The following is a 17,202-nucleotide window of genomic DNA, read 5'->3' on the forward strand; positions in this document are numbered from 1 at the left end:
GCAGCCATGAGCAGCTCTGGATTGGGGATCTGGGTGTGAATGAACAGTTGATCATCCTCTATCCAAAGGCAGACACTGGCTTAGACCTGCTTTATCTTGGCATGGCTTCTCTGATGCTTTTTTCTACGTTTAGCATAGATAAGCACAGAGTAACTATGAGAAGCAAAACTTGAGATTGAACCCTTGGAGTACAAGCTCTAATTTCATCTTTTAATCTGGTGGTGGGGGTCACTCCACTTACCTTGTTTATCCACTGGCTTCTTCTTTGACAGATGGTTACTAATGCACAGGAAAAAAATCATCTCTAATAATATCTCTGGGTTAAACAGGCATTTGTGGGCTACTTAGGGAAGTTGGGGACGTGTGCTTTAAATGTCAACCAACCAATTTAGAAGCAAACTTGGAATATAATTCCTTCCTAAATTGGGAACTGTCTGTTCTAATGAAATCCATCTCTTGCAGTAATGACAGTAATAAATTGAGGAGACCTCAACTGACTAAAAGTTGACAACAGATGGATAAACACCCACCATAAGTAATGACTTGGTTAATTATAGCTGTGCCATGTTCATAGACTTCGATTAATCTCTTGAGAGTATAAAACTTCATCTCCTACAATGGTCCAGAGCATTTAAGCAGGACTTTTCAGAGGTCAGGTCCATCCATCAGCTCAAAATGCATGTCTTAAGAATGGGAGGGCTGGGTGGACCTAGTTAACTTGTTTTCATTTTACTTCTGTATGGGGATCAACAGATCCCCAATAAAACATCCAAGAAATGATGAGACAAAAATACAAGGAGGCGATTTTAAAATATTTTACTTTATTTGCACAGCCCCACCCTTCTATTTCGTTAACAGTCATTTATATGTAACACATTCACCTATAGAATGGGGGTGTGTTCAGGTTTTCTGAAGTGATGAGCTCAGTACTTCACTTGAACTTCTTTGGTCCATTCTGACAGATGTTTTGTCAAAAAGGAATAATCTCGCTCTCACAAAATGCAATATACTTGGATACCATGGAGGCCCAGCCCACTCCCAAGTATGGCTCATGCTAGTTCAGGGCCAGAGGGCCTGACTCGTTCATATTGCTCAGGCTCAGCTATAGACAATGGATGCCATCCTTGTGCACACTAGCATCACTTGCAGAACCACTGCACACCACTAAATCAATCAGAAGCTTTGGGCTGGGCCCCAGCCATGACTGTGTTATGATTTCCAGGTCATTCTAATGTACAACCAGGGAGGAGAATCTTCCCTGGCCACAGCGGCAATTCCTCACAAGCAAAGTATTCATGTAGACATTCCAGTCTATAATACAAAGCAGTAGTTAACTCTAGTTTTCCCAAGGACTTTGCTAAGTACAGGGAATCTAGATATTTAAGTTTAGATGACAATCGTATGTGTGTGTGTAAAACAGAGTCCTCTGATTCTGCTTCCTTGCTGCCATACTCAGAGTTCAGACTCTCTCTCTCTCCTCTTGCTGGTCACTCCTACCTTCTGCAAGCACAGCTCCCATTATTTTGCTCAAACTTCAAATACATTTCTTTCATTACTCCCTTCAGTGGCTTCCTGCCATCTAGAAAAAAGTCCAGTTTCCTTATCTGGGCATTCAAAGCCTTTCATTACTGGGCTGGAAAGTGGTACTCAAGCCAACAGGTCCCTAGAGGTCCCTGAATGGCCATTGTTATCTCTGGCTTCTAAACCTTTCCCTGGATAGCCCACATCTCACCCCATCCTGTCAAAAGTCATTGTCCCCAGGTCTTACTGCCCCTATATACAAGCCATACAAGACACATATGTCTTATATATGTAAGACGTATATGTCTGGCTCATAGCAAATGTTCAAAAAATTCATCGAATTACCAAATAAATTTTACTTGTCATTATATCAAAATTGTGAATCTGTCTTGTTAGATTTTTGAGATTTCTCTAAGGGCCCTGGGGAGCATGGTATATATAATAGAAAAAACTTGAATTTAAAACTTTCTACCCTTACTAACTGATCTTTGGCAAATTTAACTGTTTTCTCAGCTGTGAAATAAGGGAAACGACTCTTTGAAAGGTTGTGAGAATTAGACATAATGTGTATATGAGAAGCAAAACAGGTGACCAGACATTTTCTTCCATTGACCTCAACTCACTTAAATTTACTAGATACTCTGCAAAATTCATGAGTAACATCCCACCAGAAGGCTTTGTACTGTAGGCTTCCAAATGGCCAAATGGTCCTATTCCACACCAGTAAAATGTCTGACAGAAGCTTTAAAAACCTTCTCTCATCCTATTTGTTGAAGGTATATTTTACCTATTACCTCATTTAATTTCTCAAACAGTCCTTTGAATCATTATCTTCATTTTTATGAAAAATGGAGCAAAGTGAAGGGAATGGAATTTCCCCGTGGAAAGAAAACAGGAGCGTTTCAGAAACCTGTCCATTGACTCACAGCTCTGGGCTCTTTCCTTTATACCACGTGGCCCTCATATTCAGCCTCGTAAATGCAACCACTTACTTTTTTGAGATTAAAGGTAACAGTCTAGTGATGACTATTTTAAAAGTGTAAGTTGGAGTAGTTATTTTAATTAAAACATATTCCAAAAAAATAACCCTTTTCAGCCCCATGCTTGGACTGCATAATGGCTGACTTACCACAACCTCTTGGATTTGACCTCTTGGATTTGACCTCTTGGTTCCTTCATCTTTAACTTGACAATAATATACTTGCCCTTTGGGAATATGAGGATTAACATATGCAGTACTAATACAGGTGACATGGGGCTTGGCACATGGTAGTATTCAATGTCATCCATTACTGTCATCACTATAAGGGCTGTTCTGCTTGGAATTTTATCATATGAGGCCTTTAGGTTGTCTTTCAATGTGCTCCATTATGGGACAAAGGAACACAAAGAAAACATACTCACTTCTTCATGCTTCTTGCTTAACTGAGAATTCTAATAATAAACGACATCTTAAAGGCAAAAAAAAAAAGAGTAACTTTATTGACTGCTAATCTTACCATGAAACACCTATAAGAAATAATTACAAAATAATGCAATTTTTTTTACATACTTTTGGTATCATCCCCATAAAGTGATCCTTTCACAGAAAGGATTATGTACAGTTTATGTAGATATAAGCTCACTGTTGCAAATACAATTGTAGATGACATGTGGAGGCAATATATACCAAACTGGTACACTTACTAGCAATGGATATGTAACAAATGCAGAATAAATAACAGCTTTATACTTTTCTTTTCCTTTTTTATTTTTTAAAACAATTTCCAAATACAAAAATGTAGATTATTCAAAGAGGATTCTCCTATACATATGTATATATAATTTTGCTGCCACCAGAGGATCAAAAAGCAAAACTGTTTTCTAGCATCTTTCACTTTATCCAATTAGAAAGAGGGTGTGCAGAGCCACCAACAATGTGGGCAAGACCCTGAAGACCTGATTCTGGCTGAAGTAGAGAGAAAATAAGTACAAAGCACTACCTGTTCAATTAAATAACATTTTTTTCCTTATGTTTGCAAGAAATGCTAGGAGCTGAGGAAATGCACACTGCATTATTATCTAGGCTCTTTACAGTACAAACCAGGATTTGTCTCTTAGGCACCTGTAAGAAATTCTGGACCACTGAATGACAATAAGCAAGACAGTCATTCAATGATTCTGCCATGCTTTTACCCTTTCACACAGAGACTGAGACACTTTTACACAGTCTGATATCTGAAACTTTGGTTCTTTTAAAGCATTTGACAAAAGCAAAATAATCTCATGACCACAGAACTATACAGACCTTTTTTTCCTTTTAAAGAGTCGCGTGAGGCTAACGAGGAGTTTCTGCTGACCCTGTGTGGTACACGGGAAGCTGGATGGGGCTCCATTTATTTAATAATGCTGACGCCCATCCACGGGTAACACTGTTTCAGTTCTGCTGTACCCTAAATCTAGTTCCTTGTTGTCTGAAAACGTAATTTTGTACAAAAATATGACTGTTTCTTTAGAAAATAATATATAGTTTTTTTTTAATAAAACCTGGCAGATAGCAAAAATGGTGTATCAAAATATGGTAAACAAATGTTGTAAAATATTAAATCATTAAAAACATCTCATAGAAAGACATTGTGCTATGAAGTTCTCTCCTGAAGCATGAGCAACACTCAACCTTTATCAAAAGGTTGATAAATTCATTTTCCTGACTTATTTTCATTACATATCATCACAGCAGCACAGCAGTAACTGTCTTAAAAATGGCCTTTTCTCATCCATCGACATCTTCTGCATACTTTTATTTCAAAATTAACACAAAGACATCCTCTGGAACAGTGGTTTTCAGCCCTGTTGCATATTCATCCAACTAAAAAACCTTAAAAGGCAATTTTGCCTGGGCCTGCCCATAAGAGACTGAGTTAACTGGTTGGGGGTGGGGTCCAGGCATTGTTATGTTTCCAAAAGCTCCCAAATAATTATATTATGCAACCAGGGTTGAGAATCATGGCCATAGGCACATGAGAAGAAAGTCATTCTTAACGCTCTATATATCAAGTGATTGTCTGTAGGTATCATTCACTCAGCAATGTAGCCTCAATACTAAACAAGGAATTCTATGTATGTAAGATAATCATAGAAGCCAAAATGAAGGATTACTAAGTTTTAAACACAAACATACAACCCGTGTATACATATACATATGCTCTGAGTATTTTGGTTAAGCAGAAGCTATCATTGCCATAATTTGTTCTTGATAATTAAAAAAATAAAAACAAAACGCCACCAAGCACAAACATTTTCTAAAACATTTCCATCATTTTAACAACACGGGTTTTGTAAACCCACAAAATACACTATGTCACGAGCACAATTCATCTCTTACTTAGATGAGGAACTCGACTGAATCCCAGTGCTTCCCAGAAGAGCAAAGAGGAGGACACAGCACTGACCAGGCGTGAAGGAGTCACAAGGATCACAGCATGCAGTCTTCTGGTTATTGCTTAATTCATGTCTTCTTGGCTCTGAGCGGGGTGCTTCTGTTGTGAGCACATCTTTGGCTTGCGAGAACCACATGACTTTGACCACTTTGCTAGTGTTCACTTTGGGACAGCCTCAGTGAGGCAGCAATGGCTATATACTAAGCAATGGTCTCTCCTTTAAAAGAAGAGAGAACCTGCCTCCCTTTTCCCTCAAACCATGAGCATTTCATGAGGAAGCAGTAAAAAAGAAAATTTACAAGCTAATGAATAACCCTAACACCTTCCTTCCATGTGATAAAAAATGTACGTGAACTGAAAAACAACAGATGAACAAACACACCACAGTGACAGTAAAGCACATTTCCTTCCAAAGGGTCAATAAACATGTGGGCCCTTGACTTGCTGTACATTCTCTGTAGTTCTTTTACCTCTGCATAATACTTAAAGTGCAATTGTCCCAAGGCTTTTGATTCCATCACAAATATTATAAAGAAAGAGTTATGTCTGTGGTGAAAAAAATATGGCACAAGTAATATGTAAAGAATCTAGGACTTCCATAGCCTCTAGCAAACACCTTCAGCATGGCTGCCTGAAGGTGAACTCTATACAACAAACTCTGGAACTTCATCGTGAGTGAGATCCAGAGAAAAGTACTTGCTGGTTCTTTTGACTGGAAAGGCGTCTTGGATGTTGACACACTGCTGAGCCAAGCAGCTATTGCAGTAGAGGCCTTCCTCGTCTAGTCCATGGCCGCACCCAAAGGTGTAACTCTGAGCAGCGTCCTGACACAGACCTGCAATGCGCAGGAAGTCTTTCTGGTAAAGTCTGATGTCATCAAGGCTCAAGCTATGCCGGTCAGTGGACGTCTTTGGTTTTCGACACACAGTCTGCATGATAAGGGAAGGTTGAGACAACTTTAGGAATATAGACTAAATGTTAAATAATCTTTATATATGTTAGGAAGCGTTTTCCAATCTGTGTTTTCTGGACCCCTGAGACCCTGAGGAGGAAATGGTGTTGTCACCACCAATACCAACAGCAGCCAACATTTACTGAACACTTAACTATGTGCTGAACCTGACTCTGTGTGTATGATTTAATCTTCCTTTGGTCCTAGGAGGCATGTGATGTTATTCTCTCCATTATACAGCTAAACACTAGGTATAGAGAAGCAAATGCAATAGGAATCAACTGTCCTTAGCATTTCAGAAATCAAGCAATTGGAGAGATAAAAACACGATTGATTTTTCCCAGTAGGGTATGGTGATCAATGTGCAACACTGTTATGCTGAAATCTCATTAATCTAATAAGAAATGAAAAAAATGAACTATCACTCAAGAAACACAGTTTGAAGAATGATGTTTTAAAAAGCCATCATTCTTGGGTAGCATATGAAGTGTTCTTGGTGCTGAAAAGGTTGGGAGGCAAGCACCAGGAGTAAGAAGCAGCTCTGAACATTTTTGGAACTCATTATCTTGAGAACCAGTATTGGTAGAAAATATAAGTAGGTTAAAGAATGGTTTAGATACTGACATGAGTGGAAGATAACTTAACGAGATAATTTAAGGAAAATAGACATTGTATATTTGATTTTTGCCTTCTAGAACTACAAAGGACAACCCTGTTAGAATAAGATACTACTTTTGTTAGAGGTAAAATTTCCAGGAGGACATTTTACTAGGAAGCATCGTATCTGAGTGACACCCCTTGCATAGGATGACCCTCCCAGGTTCCAAAAGGACGTCACATATGGAATCCTTTGGTCATCTTCACAAACCCTCAAAGTGTACACACAAATGTACCCCTGCTGGAAGTTTGGAATCTGCATCTCCTCTGAGTCCATGCACATTTCTGTATAGCAGAAGTAACACTAGGTGGCAGAACTAGGGGCAACTCAGGCAGCTTGGCTCTGGACCTTGGGCTCCAAGTAACCATGTTACACATAGTACCTTAAAGAGTAAGAAATAATCTTCAGAATTTTCAGAAAAAATATTTAATACTCATCTTTACATTATATCTATTACACTTCAACAGAAGTAAAAGAAAGGAAAAATAAGAAAAAATAAAGGAAGGAAGGGTAAAAAGTAGTGGACAAAAGAGAGCCATAAAAGGGAGGGAGGGAGGAAGAAAAAAAGAAAGTAACACAGATAAAGCCTGAGAAAGAGGCATACAAGGAGGGAGTGAGTGCTCAGAAAATAGCAGTGAGTGCCAGCTGTAGATGAAATCCAGTGAGTTTCAGAGTGTTTTATCTATATCTTGTACCATTTTAATAGTTTAAGAGTGATCACAGGTTATCAAATGCTCTAGTTTGGCATACTTTGAAAATTCAATAACCACAGTGTGGAAACATCTCTGCCACAGCATACTCACCAAGCATATTATCCTCCTAGATTGCTGAGATCAGTCAACACACATAGACACACACATGTATCACACTTGTATATTCACACACACAGTTAATCTGAAGCCCAAAGATCAGAGGCTTCCACCTCTATAAAGCATGTAACAAAGTGCACAATTTATCCAAATAAAAACCAACTCAAATATAAGTGGAACTAGCAAACAAAATGGAAATAAACTTGGAATTCAACAAGAATGTATGTATCTGGAAAGGATCTTCTCATTGGGTTAACTTTTTGCTCATTCATATAAATACAAATATAAGCTATTATTTAAAAACTGCTGTATTTCCAGTTGCTAATTTAAAAGTTTCAATTTCTTCAGTACCTGTGGAAGAGAATCAGTACTTTGACCACGAAGTTTGACTACTGTTTCTGAGGAGCTGGATGTGGAAGAACCGATTTCTTTCACAATCAATCCTGAGGTTAAAAAAAAAGATTATTTAAAATTATTCACACCTCTTGCACATATTCTGACATATACTACTCCCAGGAATGACAAATCAAATAGTAACCATTACTGAAAAGCCTCGCTATGATGGTTTGGTGGTTGAGAACTAGGATGACAAATGTACCCCTCTTATTTAAGGGGAGTGGAGTGGAAGAAGGATTTTAGAGTCTGAATTTTGTAAAATAAACTATTTATGATGAAGTTAGAAGTAAAGACAAAGACTGTAGGTGTAAAGCAGTCTCTTTACAATGTTCAATGAAGTCTTCCTTCCTAGTCTCCACACATCCTCTGTGGAACATGGATGCAGCCCCACAAGTTTGGTTCCATGTGGACATGCAGGAGTTAGGTGTGAGGACTTTGGCCTCTGCACTCAGACAGGTCTAAACCGGAACCTGGTCCAGGTAATTAATTAGCTGGGTATTCTGGCCAATTTCTTAGCCTCCCTGTGTCCTAGTCTTCTCCTCTTATAAAATGAGGCTGATAACAGCAGCATTTCATCAGTGTTTTAGTGATGATTAGACAGTGAATGCATGAAAAGGCTCAAGAATACCTGTTAGCTAATGCAGACATGGTGGCCCATGCCGCCTGCAGCCAATCCCACTGGGAAGAGACCAAAATGGAGGCCACAATGAGAATTCAATACTGTTGATTAGGGATCAACAGAACCCTAAATCACCTCATTGCCCAGGGAAAGCCTGCCAAAATTTTGAGAAACAGAAAGACATTTCCCTTTCTGACAGCAAAAAGGGGAGGTAAGTGAAGTACCTCCCCCCAAAATGTTTCAGAAGCTAAAATTACTGACAAGAATTGGAGATGAGTAAATACTACTGAAATTTTTCTTACCAATCAAGCTCTAGATCCACAAAGCCAAATAGCTTGTTTAGAAAAACAGATCCCCACCTTACAAAAAAAATACCTCAAGTAATGTGACTTTTAGTTAGCCAGTGCTAGTAGCTTACAGAAATGGCTATTTGTGTTCAGAAATTCCTGTCTCATATTCAGTCTAGCACATGCCTTGTATATACTTAACAATCAGCTCTTGAAATATAAATGTGAAAACATTCCTGGCTTACATGCAGACGGTTTAAGAACTCTCAGGTGATGTTCATGTTTGGGGATGGTACACATTTCTTTCAACAGACACTTTCTTGAGAAAGAAAAACCGTATCTTCTGAAGAGCCTTAAACCTTTGAACAAATTCTCATTGAACCTGGTGGACTTGTGCACTGGCTGGCACAAGTGGATGCCCTTATAAATGTGCCCTTGGCTACTGAGCCAGTAAGTACTCTTTCCCAAACACACATCTACCACTAAGAAAGTCAGAATCAAGCCTGGGGCTCAGAAGTCTGACTGCATTCCCATCACACTCCAACAAGGAAGGAGGACAGCATGTTGTCCCTCATCTCACTCAATCTGAGCTCAGTGTTTCAAAAGCAATGCTTACATGTTCACAGGGCAGAGGATGTGGAAAACTAGGATGATACAAGGAAGAAAAAAGTCACCTATAACCGTATCATCCAGAGAAAAGGTTCTTAGTATTTTCAATCACACTTTTAAATACATTTGTACTGTTTACCTATCTTTCTTAAATATTCTCTGAAAATCTTATATACAATGGCTATATAACATTCCACTGTATGAACAGAGTACGCCACCATTTATTATTTTCTTTTTGCTATTATAAATAAGATTTCAATAAACATTGTTACATATAATTTTTTAAAAAGCCCTCCTATTGAAATTTGATTTCTATTGAAAATTATAACATTAACAATCTTGTAAGATTGCATATTTCCGAAATATGCAAAGAACAGATTGGCCTCCCTCATTACTCCCCACCCCCTAACTTCCCTTGTATCTCCCCTTCCTTTGGTATACCATTTTAGACTATTTTCTTTCCACAAACACATGCATGTAAAACTACCCATGTACCTGTCATGTGCATATAAATTTATACTTAGCATGTAATGAAATTATTTGTAAAGAGAAAATTCAATACAATAAACCAAATGGGCAAAAGGGGGGCTGCACATTTGGCATGACTCTAAGCACGTGCAGCACACCAGCCTGAAGAATCTGTACCGGTGAGGGACAGTAAGTCCCGGAATAAAGGCAGGTCCCTTCCTGGCACAGCATCTGCAGGCCATGGTTCCACTGGGTGAGTAAATGGAATTCTGCTCTTGCAGAGTTAAGTGCCAGGATGACAGGGACTGTGTGTATTTGTCTTGTTCACCTCTGACCCCCACTGCCTGGCACTCAAGACATCAGGCCCTGAGGGTCTGTCCAGGCAATGGCAGGCTACCCAGCTGAAACAGGGCCTTCCAGCTAGCACTGGCCAGCCAATAAGCATTTGGGCTACTTCTAATACATATTTCCCTGAAAAGTGGAGACTAATTCACAACATGTGACAAAAGCAGATAGAAATGACTGAGGTTTAAAAACAAAACCCATACTGCTGTCTGTTAAGATTATCTTCCCCATTTAGAACCATGTATTATATGACATAACCCTAGAATGGGGTTACAGTGAATACATGTTTTCTAGAAGAATTGCACTTGTCTCTTTAATCTATAGATTTTTCTCATCCATAAGAAGGAGATCAGACTGAAGGTGTCCAAGCCCCCTTCCAGTTTCATTATGTGATTCTCTAACTCTTTGATTTAACATTTCAAAAAGTAAGTAAAGAAAGAAAACCTTATTAAACAACTATCTTTGGTCCAAAGCATGGAGCAGACAGAAGATGCTAGCTCCCCATTCTCATGCCCCTCCTCCCTTTCTTCCATAGAATGCACTTGCCCTGAAGTTTAGGACAGGACTGCAGTGCCTCTTGCTCTAGGCCTGCCTCTGATCTACAGTCCCCACCCACTTCTATTTTCAGAGGCACCTGCTTTTTGGTCCAGAATAATCTGATACCTAAGGGAAAGAGCCTGCCCTAAAACCTCACCAGAATGTCCATTGAGCTTCCGGGACAGGAGCATGTCCTCTGTGATGTAGATGCACATGTCTGGGCTGACTTCTAGAGACTCTTCATTCATAGGCTCCAGGTCCCTGGGGTCATCAACCAACATCTCTATTTCTGACACAGAAGGAGGAAGATATTTAATGTTGTGAAAGGAAATGAAAACCATAATCCACAGCTACATTTGAGAGTAGCCATGCAACTATTTATATTTGAAAATAAATTTGCTAGGGAGACTCTTCAATGGGAAACTCTGGGACCATTCCCAGCCAGGATCTACTTGTCTGTTTCACAGGATTGTTGTATTATCTACAGATCCTCCAATGTGGTGATTGGATCATCAATTATTCTTTACTCTTTAAGGAAGTAGAACAGCTGTGCAATCATGCCATGATGACCAAGGGCAATCTGAGACTGATGGGCTGTTTGCTGAATGCCAAAGCAAGGGCTTCTGATGCTGGCAAAAGGAACCATTCATGAAGCTTCCCTCTTCCCATAGCTGATCCTCAGGACACCTAGTAACTTGCTTTGGAGCCATATGAATTCTATAGGAACCAAACATGTTTTCCAGTAAGGTCCTTTTTTTTTTCTTTACGAACCCAAATGCTACAGGACTTATCTGAGACAGAAAAGAACTTTGAAGTTTTATTTTATTTACTTTTTGGTATTACTAGGGTTTGAACTCAGGGCTTCATACTTGCTAGGCAGGTGCTTTACCACTTGAGCTACTCCATCAGCCCAGAAAAGAACTTTAAAAAGGCACACAAATGCTAAGTTTGGCTGACACAGGTCACAGACCCTGTGGCTCTCCTTAACAGAAAGTGTGTTCCTAGCAGCCAGGTTCTGGTTATATGGAAGGCACTTAAACACTTTGCTGATTTACTGAATGTCTGGGACAGAAATTGTTTTTAGGGGAAGAGACAGAGAAGTTCAGATATCTGTCACTATTGCTGTACTCCATTCTGTTATCCTAACCACTGCTTTATTTACTCCGGGAATGAGAAATGCAGACGAGAGGCTGCAGTACTAACCTCCACTCTATTTCATATAAACAGATAACTCAGTGGTGGCAAAAGATGCTCTGTTCACAGAAGAACACAAGTAACTCAACCAAGTCACTGGGGAAGATGGCAAAACACCTCTTCTCTATTACCATTGTTTGGCTGCTCCACAGATTCAACATGCAGAAGTACTGCAGAGAGAAAGAAGGGCACTTGTGCAAAGCAGTTACCATCATCCTGTGAGTCCTCTTCCAGTCGGTCTTTGCCGCCACTCTCCACCCCCGAGGTGTGGGAGCTGCCATGGCTGGTCATTGAACTACAGGTCTTCAGCTTGCGGTGGATGGCGCTGCCTGAGTAGCTGTCCTCTGGCCCTGTGTCCCGGGGCTTGGTGTCTGCCTCAATGCCTGAGGTATGGGAGCTGCTATGGCTGGTGGTGGAATGACGAGACAGGCGTTTGTGCTTCATGCTGCCCGCACTGCTCCCGCTGGCCCGAGACCGCTTTTCCAACTGGTCCATGTCGAGGTCCAGGTTGTCACTAATGTAGGATTCCCGGTACTGCTTCTTCTCTGTGTGGTGAGAACACAGCTCATTGTCAGATTCAACCATCACAAAAGGGCTGACTGGCTTATGTGAGTCATCAGGTCAAGAACAAGTGGATTCATATCCTGAATCTAGTGACTGGCAAGTGGTAACAACTCAGGAACTTGACTTAGGAAGGGTGCAAAATGAAAACCAGCATGGCAGCTTGAGGGGACTATTTAAACAACTCAGAGTTCTGAAGCTTCAAACACTAGAGAAGAGTGCTATTCAAAGACATGACCACTTCTTGTCTGCAAACTATTATTGCTCCACAATAAAATAAGTTTAGAACATTTGGAAATTTCCAGAGCAATGTGACATTGCCAGGACAGCCACTAATGTGATTTTGTATTTTGCAAAAGTATCTGTCCAACAGTATATTATTCAAAAAAATCTATTCCTTCTCCATAGACAATTTCAAAAGCACTGTTATCTAATATGTATTATACTGAGTGCCATTCATTTCATTTGTCTATTTGTTAAATTTGGTCCATGTTACCTCTAGCTGTCCAATATAACAAGATAAAACTATTCTGAAAGATTTTTTTTTGAAGATTCTGAAATTTAGATTTTTATCAAAATCAGAGTATTCTTCTCTATTTGGGCAGTAGATGAGATTTCTATTTAGAAAATACAATAATCACTACTGACTTGACAATTCATGCCCAGAAGGCCTGTGACTGGTGCAATTTCTTTGATTTCACATGTCAGTGCTGTTCTTTATTGCAGCCAAAGACAGATATTGGGAAGACAGACATTGGGAAGCTCCTTTACCAAATACTAAAGTAACTATTACATTAAGGTGCAAAGGTACAACTGAGTTGCAGGTGTGTAACCGACATGAAAACATTATTTCTGAGTTTCAGGTCAGAAAATTTAAAAGAATCAGGTTAGCTTCCTTGCCTTTTTAATACTGATGAGAAATAATGCATTGGGACCATCATTCAAAACACAGAGTCCATTTGAGGACTATTAAGTAGTGGCTGTTATCTTAGAAACTGCAAAGTAATAGACTAACTGGGGTCTCAGGAGTCTGTTAATAGATGTAATTGTCATGTTTCTTGGTGAAGAGAAATCATTTGCAGTCCTTATGCCTGAATGTAGCCCTGAAGTGGGATCACAACAGGCTCCCCAGAGAGGGAAGGAGCAGCAGGGGGAAGATTCACTCTCCGGGATGTAGAAGGTAACCTCTCATCTTCCTCAGCATCACTGGTATTGGTAGCACAGATCATCAATATGTTCTTTCTGTTTCCTCTATTATAAAAGTCCAGAGACCAAAGACTTGGAACAGAATGCACTAAATGTGACCTCTTGACCTAGGACCTAAGAATATGTTCTGGCTATTATTTATTCTGATTTTATATGACACAGGCATGCTTTTCCTTCTCTTCTAAACCCTATGGAAGAATTCTTGTGATGATATTCCACTATAAAATAGTGTTGGAGACAAGGTGAGTTTAAATAAATTAAGAAAAACACTCTCTTTATGCTAAACTAATGCCAAGAATGAAAAAGCCCTTAGATGTGGGCAAGATAATGGAATTTAAGCCAAAGTTGCTCAGAAAAACTTGGTTTGAGGCCTTCAGACCTGAAGTTATCTCTAAGTAGAAAAAAAAAAGGTATGTTGTCTTTGTAAGAAGAAAAGACTTCCCTCCCAAATCCATATGAACTCATCCAAATAAAACATTCAATTACACCTTTATCATTCTTTCATCCCCTGCTGTTCAAGGTTTGTCCCCACCAACATGCACATTGAAATTTAAATGCTGTTAATAGTATAAGCTGTGGGACCTTTAGCAGGTGATTAGGCTAGGGGGGGCTCTGACCTCAAGAATGGATTAAGTGAGTTTGTTATAGAATGGGAGAGGTCTGGCCCCCTTCTGCTCTCTCTGGCCCTCTCCTTGCCTTTCTTGATGATGCAGCAAGAAGGCCTTTGCCAGATGCCAACTCCTTGGTCTTGGACTTCCAGAACTGTGAGAAATAAATTTTTCTTTATAAGTTACCCAGTCTGTGCTATCTTATCACTGAAGCATTGAAGGGACTAAGACATCATTCATTTAGGCCCTAAATACACTTGGTACTAAGTGTGGCAATGGACAAAACCCTGCCCCTCTAGACTCAAACTCCTTAGTAATTTTACCTTAGAGCCTGCAGGGGAGGGTGGTCATGAATTCTTTCAGGCTCTTAAGAATTTCTCTATGGTCATGGTCATCTAAGTAATTCAATTATAAACTCACTAAATGTATTCCACCTGCTAGCTCAGCTGAGGGAATAGATAAACCTCTTACAGTTGCCACCGTGGCCATGAGGCACACTTGGCAAATGACAGGCACCTAATTAAGTCACCAGTTCTCAGAGGGGCCCAGGCTGAATTCTTCTCAATATTTACGTAGGTGTAGGGGAGATATATTTGCTATACCAATGAGTCAGCGAGGGGAAAAACTGGCAGTCTGGCAGCAGCAGAAGCCAGTATATCTGACAATTATCCTGAATTTTTGCCAAAGAAGATGCAGTTTGGTGGCAGACAGTGGAGAGTGATTCATGTTCTAATCCCTGCTGAATTCTCGGGAAGCTCCAAAATCTCATTTAGATCAGGAGACATTTTTTTAAGACAAATCGATTAGATGCACAAACTTCTTTAAGGTTATTTTCTTTTCAGACAGGACGGGTATTCTTCCTTATCTGCAGGAGAGGAGAGGGCTCGGTCAACTTGTTTTAGATATGGATCTAAGATATAAATCTACATCCTGAAGTACAGACACCCCAAGACTAATCTAACCTTAACTACAGTAAGAGCTACCACATGACTTTGCAAAACAAATTGACAACATTATATAATAAAACATGATCATAGCATTTAGCAGATTAGAAACTGGAGTATATTAAATGTAGGAACTCTAAGGTGCCACGACTCAAGATAAAGGGCTAACCATTTCATTAATACCGGAAAGTTGGAGTCTGATATTAGAGGCCCCAATACTGCCATCTTCTGCCCCACTCTGGCTTGCCCCCCTTTTCAGGGCCCAGTACGCTGGGGCCCCCAAATAGATGGCTCTACTCCAACTGTATCTCAGAAAGCCCCCACAAGACCGGTGGACAAAGTCCTCAGAAGGAAACATCCCTCTCCTTTGCTTGTCATTCTGTGGGGTCAGACTCAGGGTCCTCCCGGCTGTCAGAGAGGCTGAATACGCTTGTTGACCCACTTTCACTGTCACTTTAACCTGAGGAACAATCACACTGGAAGGAATTCCAAATTGCCTGTGGGTAACAGACCCAAGGTAGGGCAGTGTATATACAGAGCTGAGATGGTTCAGATGAACCCTGACCTGTATTTTTTTGCAAGGATTTTCAAGCCAGGTATGGGGCACCTGAGAGAGATTGTAGATAAATGATGGGGCAACCTCAGAGATTCTGAAGAGATGGTAGGTGGGCAATTCTGAATTTCTAGAGTCCCAGTCTCCAAAAACTTTTTTGGCAGTATTGGGGTTTGAACTCAGGCTTTTGTGCTTGTTAGGCAGACACTCTACTGCTTGAGCCATGCCTCCAGCCTCAACCCCCATTCTCTAGGAGTTTAAAATCCCAGCTCCTGGCAGCTGCACAGTGAGAGGTCAGGGGTGACAAAGGCACCATTTGCTGCCCCACCTCCAGGTCCATGTGATACCTTCATTTTCTTCCAGCTTCCGGATGTGGCGCAGGACAGGCTGCAGGTTCATGTAGAGGCGGTGGCTGTTGCTCAGAAGCTGCAGCAGGTGTCTGGAGCGCATGGGGCACCCTGTGTAGTAGATGAGTTTTCTGGCTGAGGGCAAGCCATCGGGCAAAATTTCAAACTTCTTACCCTGAAAAGGAAAAGCCTGAGTCAAGTAAAGGAACACCAAAATCTCTCATTTACCAAGGTCCCCTTCATTTTTTTATTTATTAAGAAAAAGTACAGATTCCAGACTAGATGCATAATTTCATTCCATTTCAAATTCCCTATGGGATAAATTATTGTTTCCCCTTTCAAAGATGTCACAGGACAGAGGATTACCAAAAATTCAGAGAAGTGTCTAGCCTTGGTCTTCCGGGAAACTCTGACTACATAGCCAGCTGGGGAAGGAATATCTCTGGCCTCTCTGGCTGGTCAGGCTGCTGAATAATGGAGAAGAAAAGCCCATCATGAAAGTCCCTCAGCTGCAATCCCAGCACCCTAACTCAGCACATGAAAGGACACATTCTAGAAGAGATTTAATGCATTCAAATAGTTATGAAATACTTGTTATATTTGTGTCAAACATTGTGCTGGGCCCTAGCAGGGGAGGGGATTTAGGGGGAGGGAGTAAATGAGATAGACCAGAGCCCTATCCTCATGGACTACACCCCATTGGAAAAGATGGTAAATAAACATATACAATAATTATAGATCGTGATAAATGCTGGGAAGGAAATATATGTTATGATAGTATACAGGATACTATTTAGGGTTTAGAAATAATGGAAAACTTCTCTAGCTGGACAAGAGGGAGTTGGTAGTTGGAGGGATGATATGGGAAAGAGGAATGGTTATCAGTGGTGATAGAAGAAATCTCATTCTCTGGAACCATAAAATTCTAGGTTAACAGTGAAGGTATGGAAAAGTGCCTTATGGCTATGGGATATTATGGATTCCTTTTCTTTTTCTAATAACGAATTGAACAACACAATTACAAAAAGAAATATTTCATATACAGTGATTCTCAGCTGAAGGGCAGAGGAAGAGCAAGGAAGAAGGCATATTTTAATCACTCACCTCATATTATCAAGCAATATGAGACTGTGTGACCCAGATAGGGAAGGTATTTATTTTTGTTTTTC

General features: G+C 40.2%; 1 protein-coding gene across 8 annotated transcripts in view; it reads right to left on the reverse strand.

The window, feature by feature from the left end:
• Positions 1-2,983: 2,983 nt before the first annotated feature.
• Frmd6 (FERM domain containing 6) overlaps positions 2,984-17,202 on the reverse strand; it is a 224,189-nt gene continuing 209,970 nt past the window's right edge. For 7 of the 8 annotated variants that reach the window (XM_074067986.1, XM_074067984.1, XM_074067985.1 and 4 more), the window contains 5 exons: positions 16,034-16,208; positions 12,024-12,359; positions 10,778-10,909; positions 7,711-7,802; positions 2,984-5,869 (listed from right to left, as the gene is read on the reverse strand). In XM_074067986.1, coding sequence (XP_073924087.1) covers positions 5,585-5,869; positions 7,711-7,802; positions 10,778-10,909; positions 12,024-12,359; positions 16,034-16,208 — 1,020 coding nt within the window. In that variant the 3' untranslated portion in view covers positions 2,984-5,584. Of the gene's footprint in view, positions 5,870-7,710; positions 7,803-10,777; positions 10,910-12,023; positions 12,360-16,033; positions 16,209-16,399; positions 16,482-17,202 lie in introns of those variants that run through there. The other variant, XM_074067989.1, reaches the window with a different exon arrangement.

Source organism: Castor canadensis, chromosome 3, assembly GCF_047511655.1.
Source record: "Castor canadensis chromosome 3, mCasCan1.hap1v2, whole genome shotgun sequence".
NCBI classification, from domain to species: Eukaryota; Metazoa; Chordata; class Mammalia; order Rodentia; family Castoridae; genus Castor; species Castor canadensis.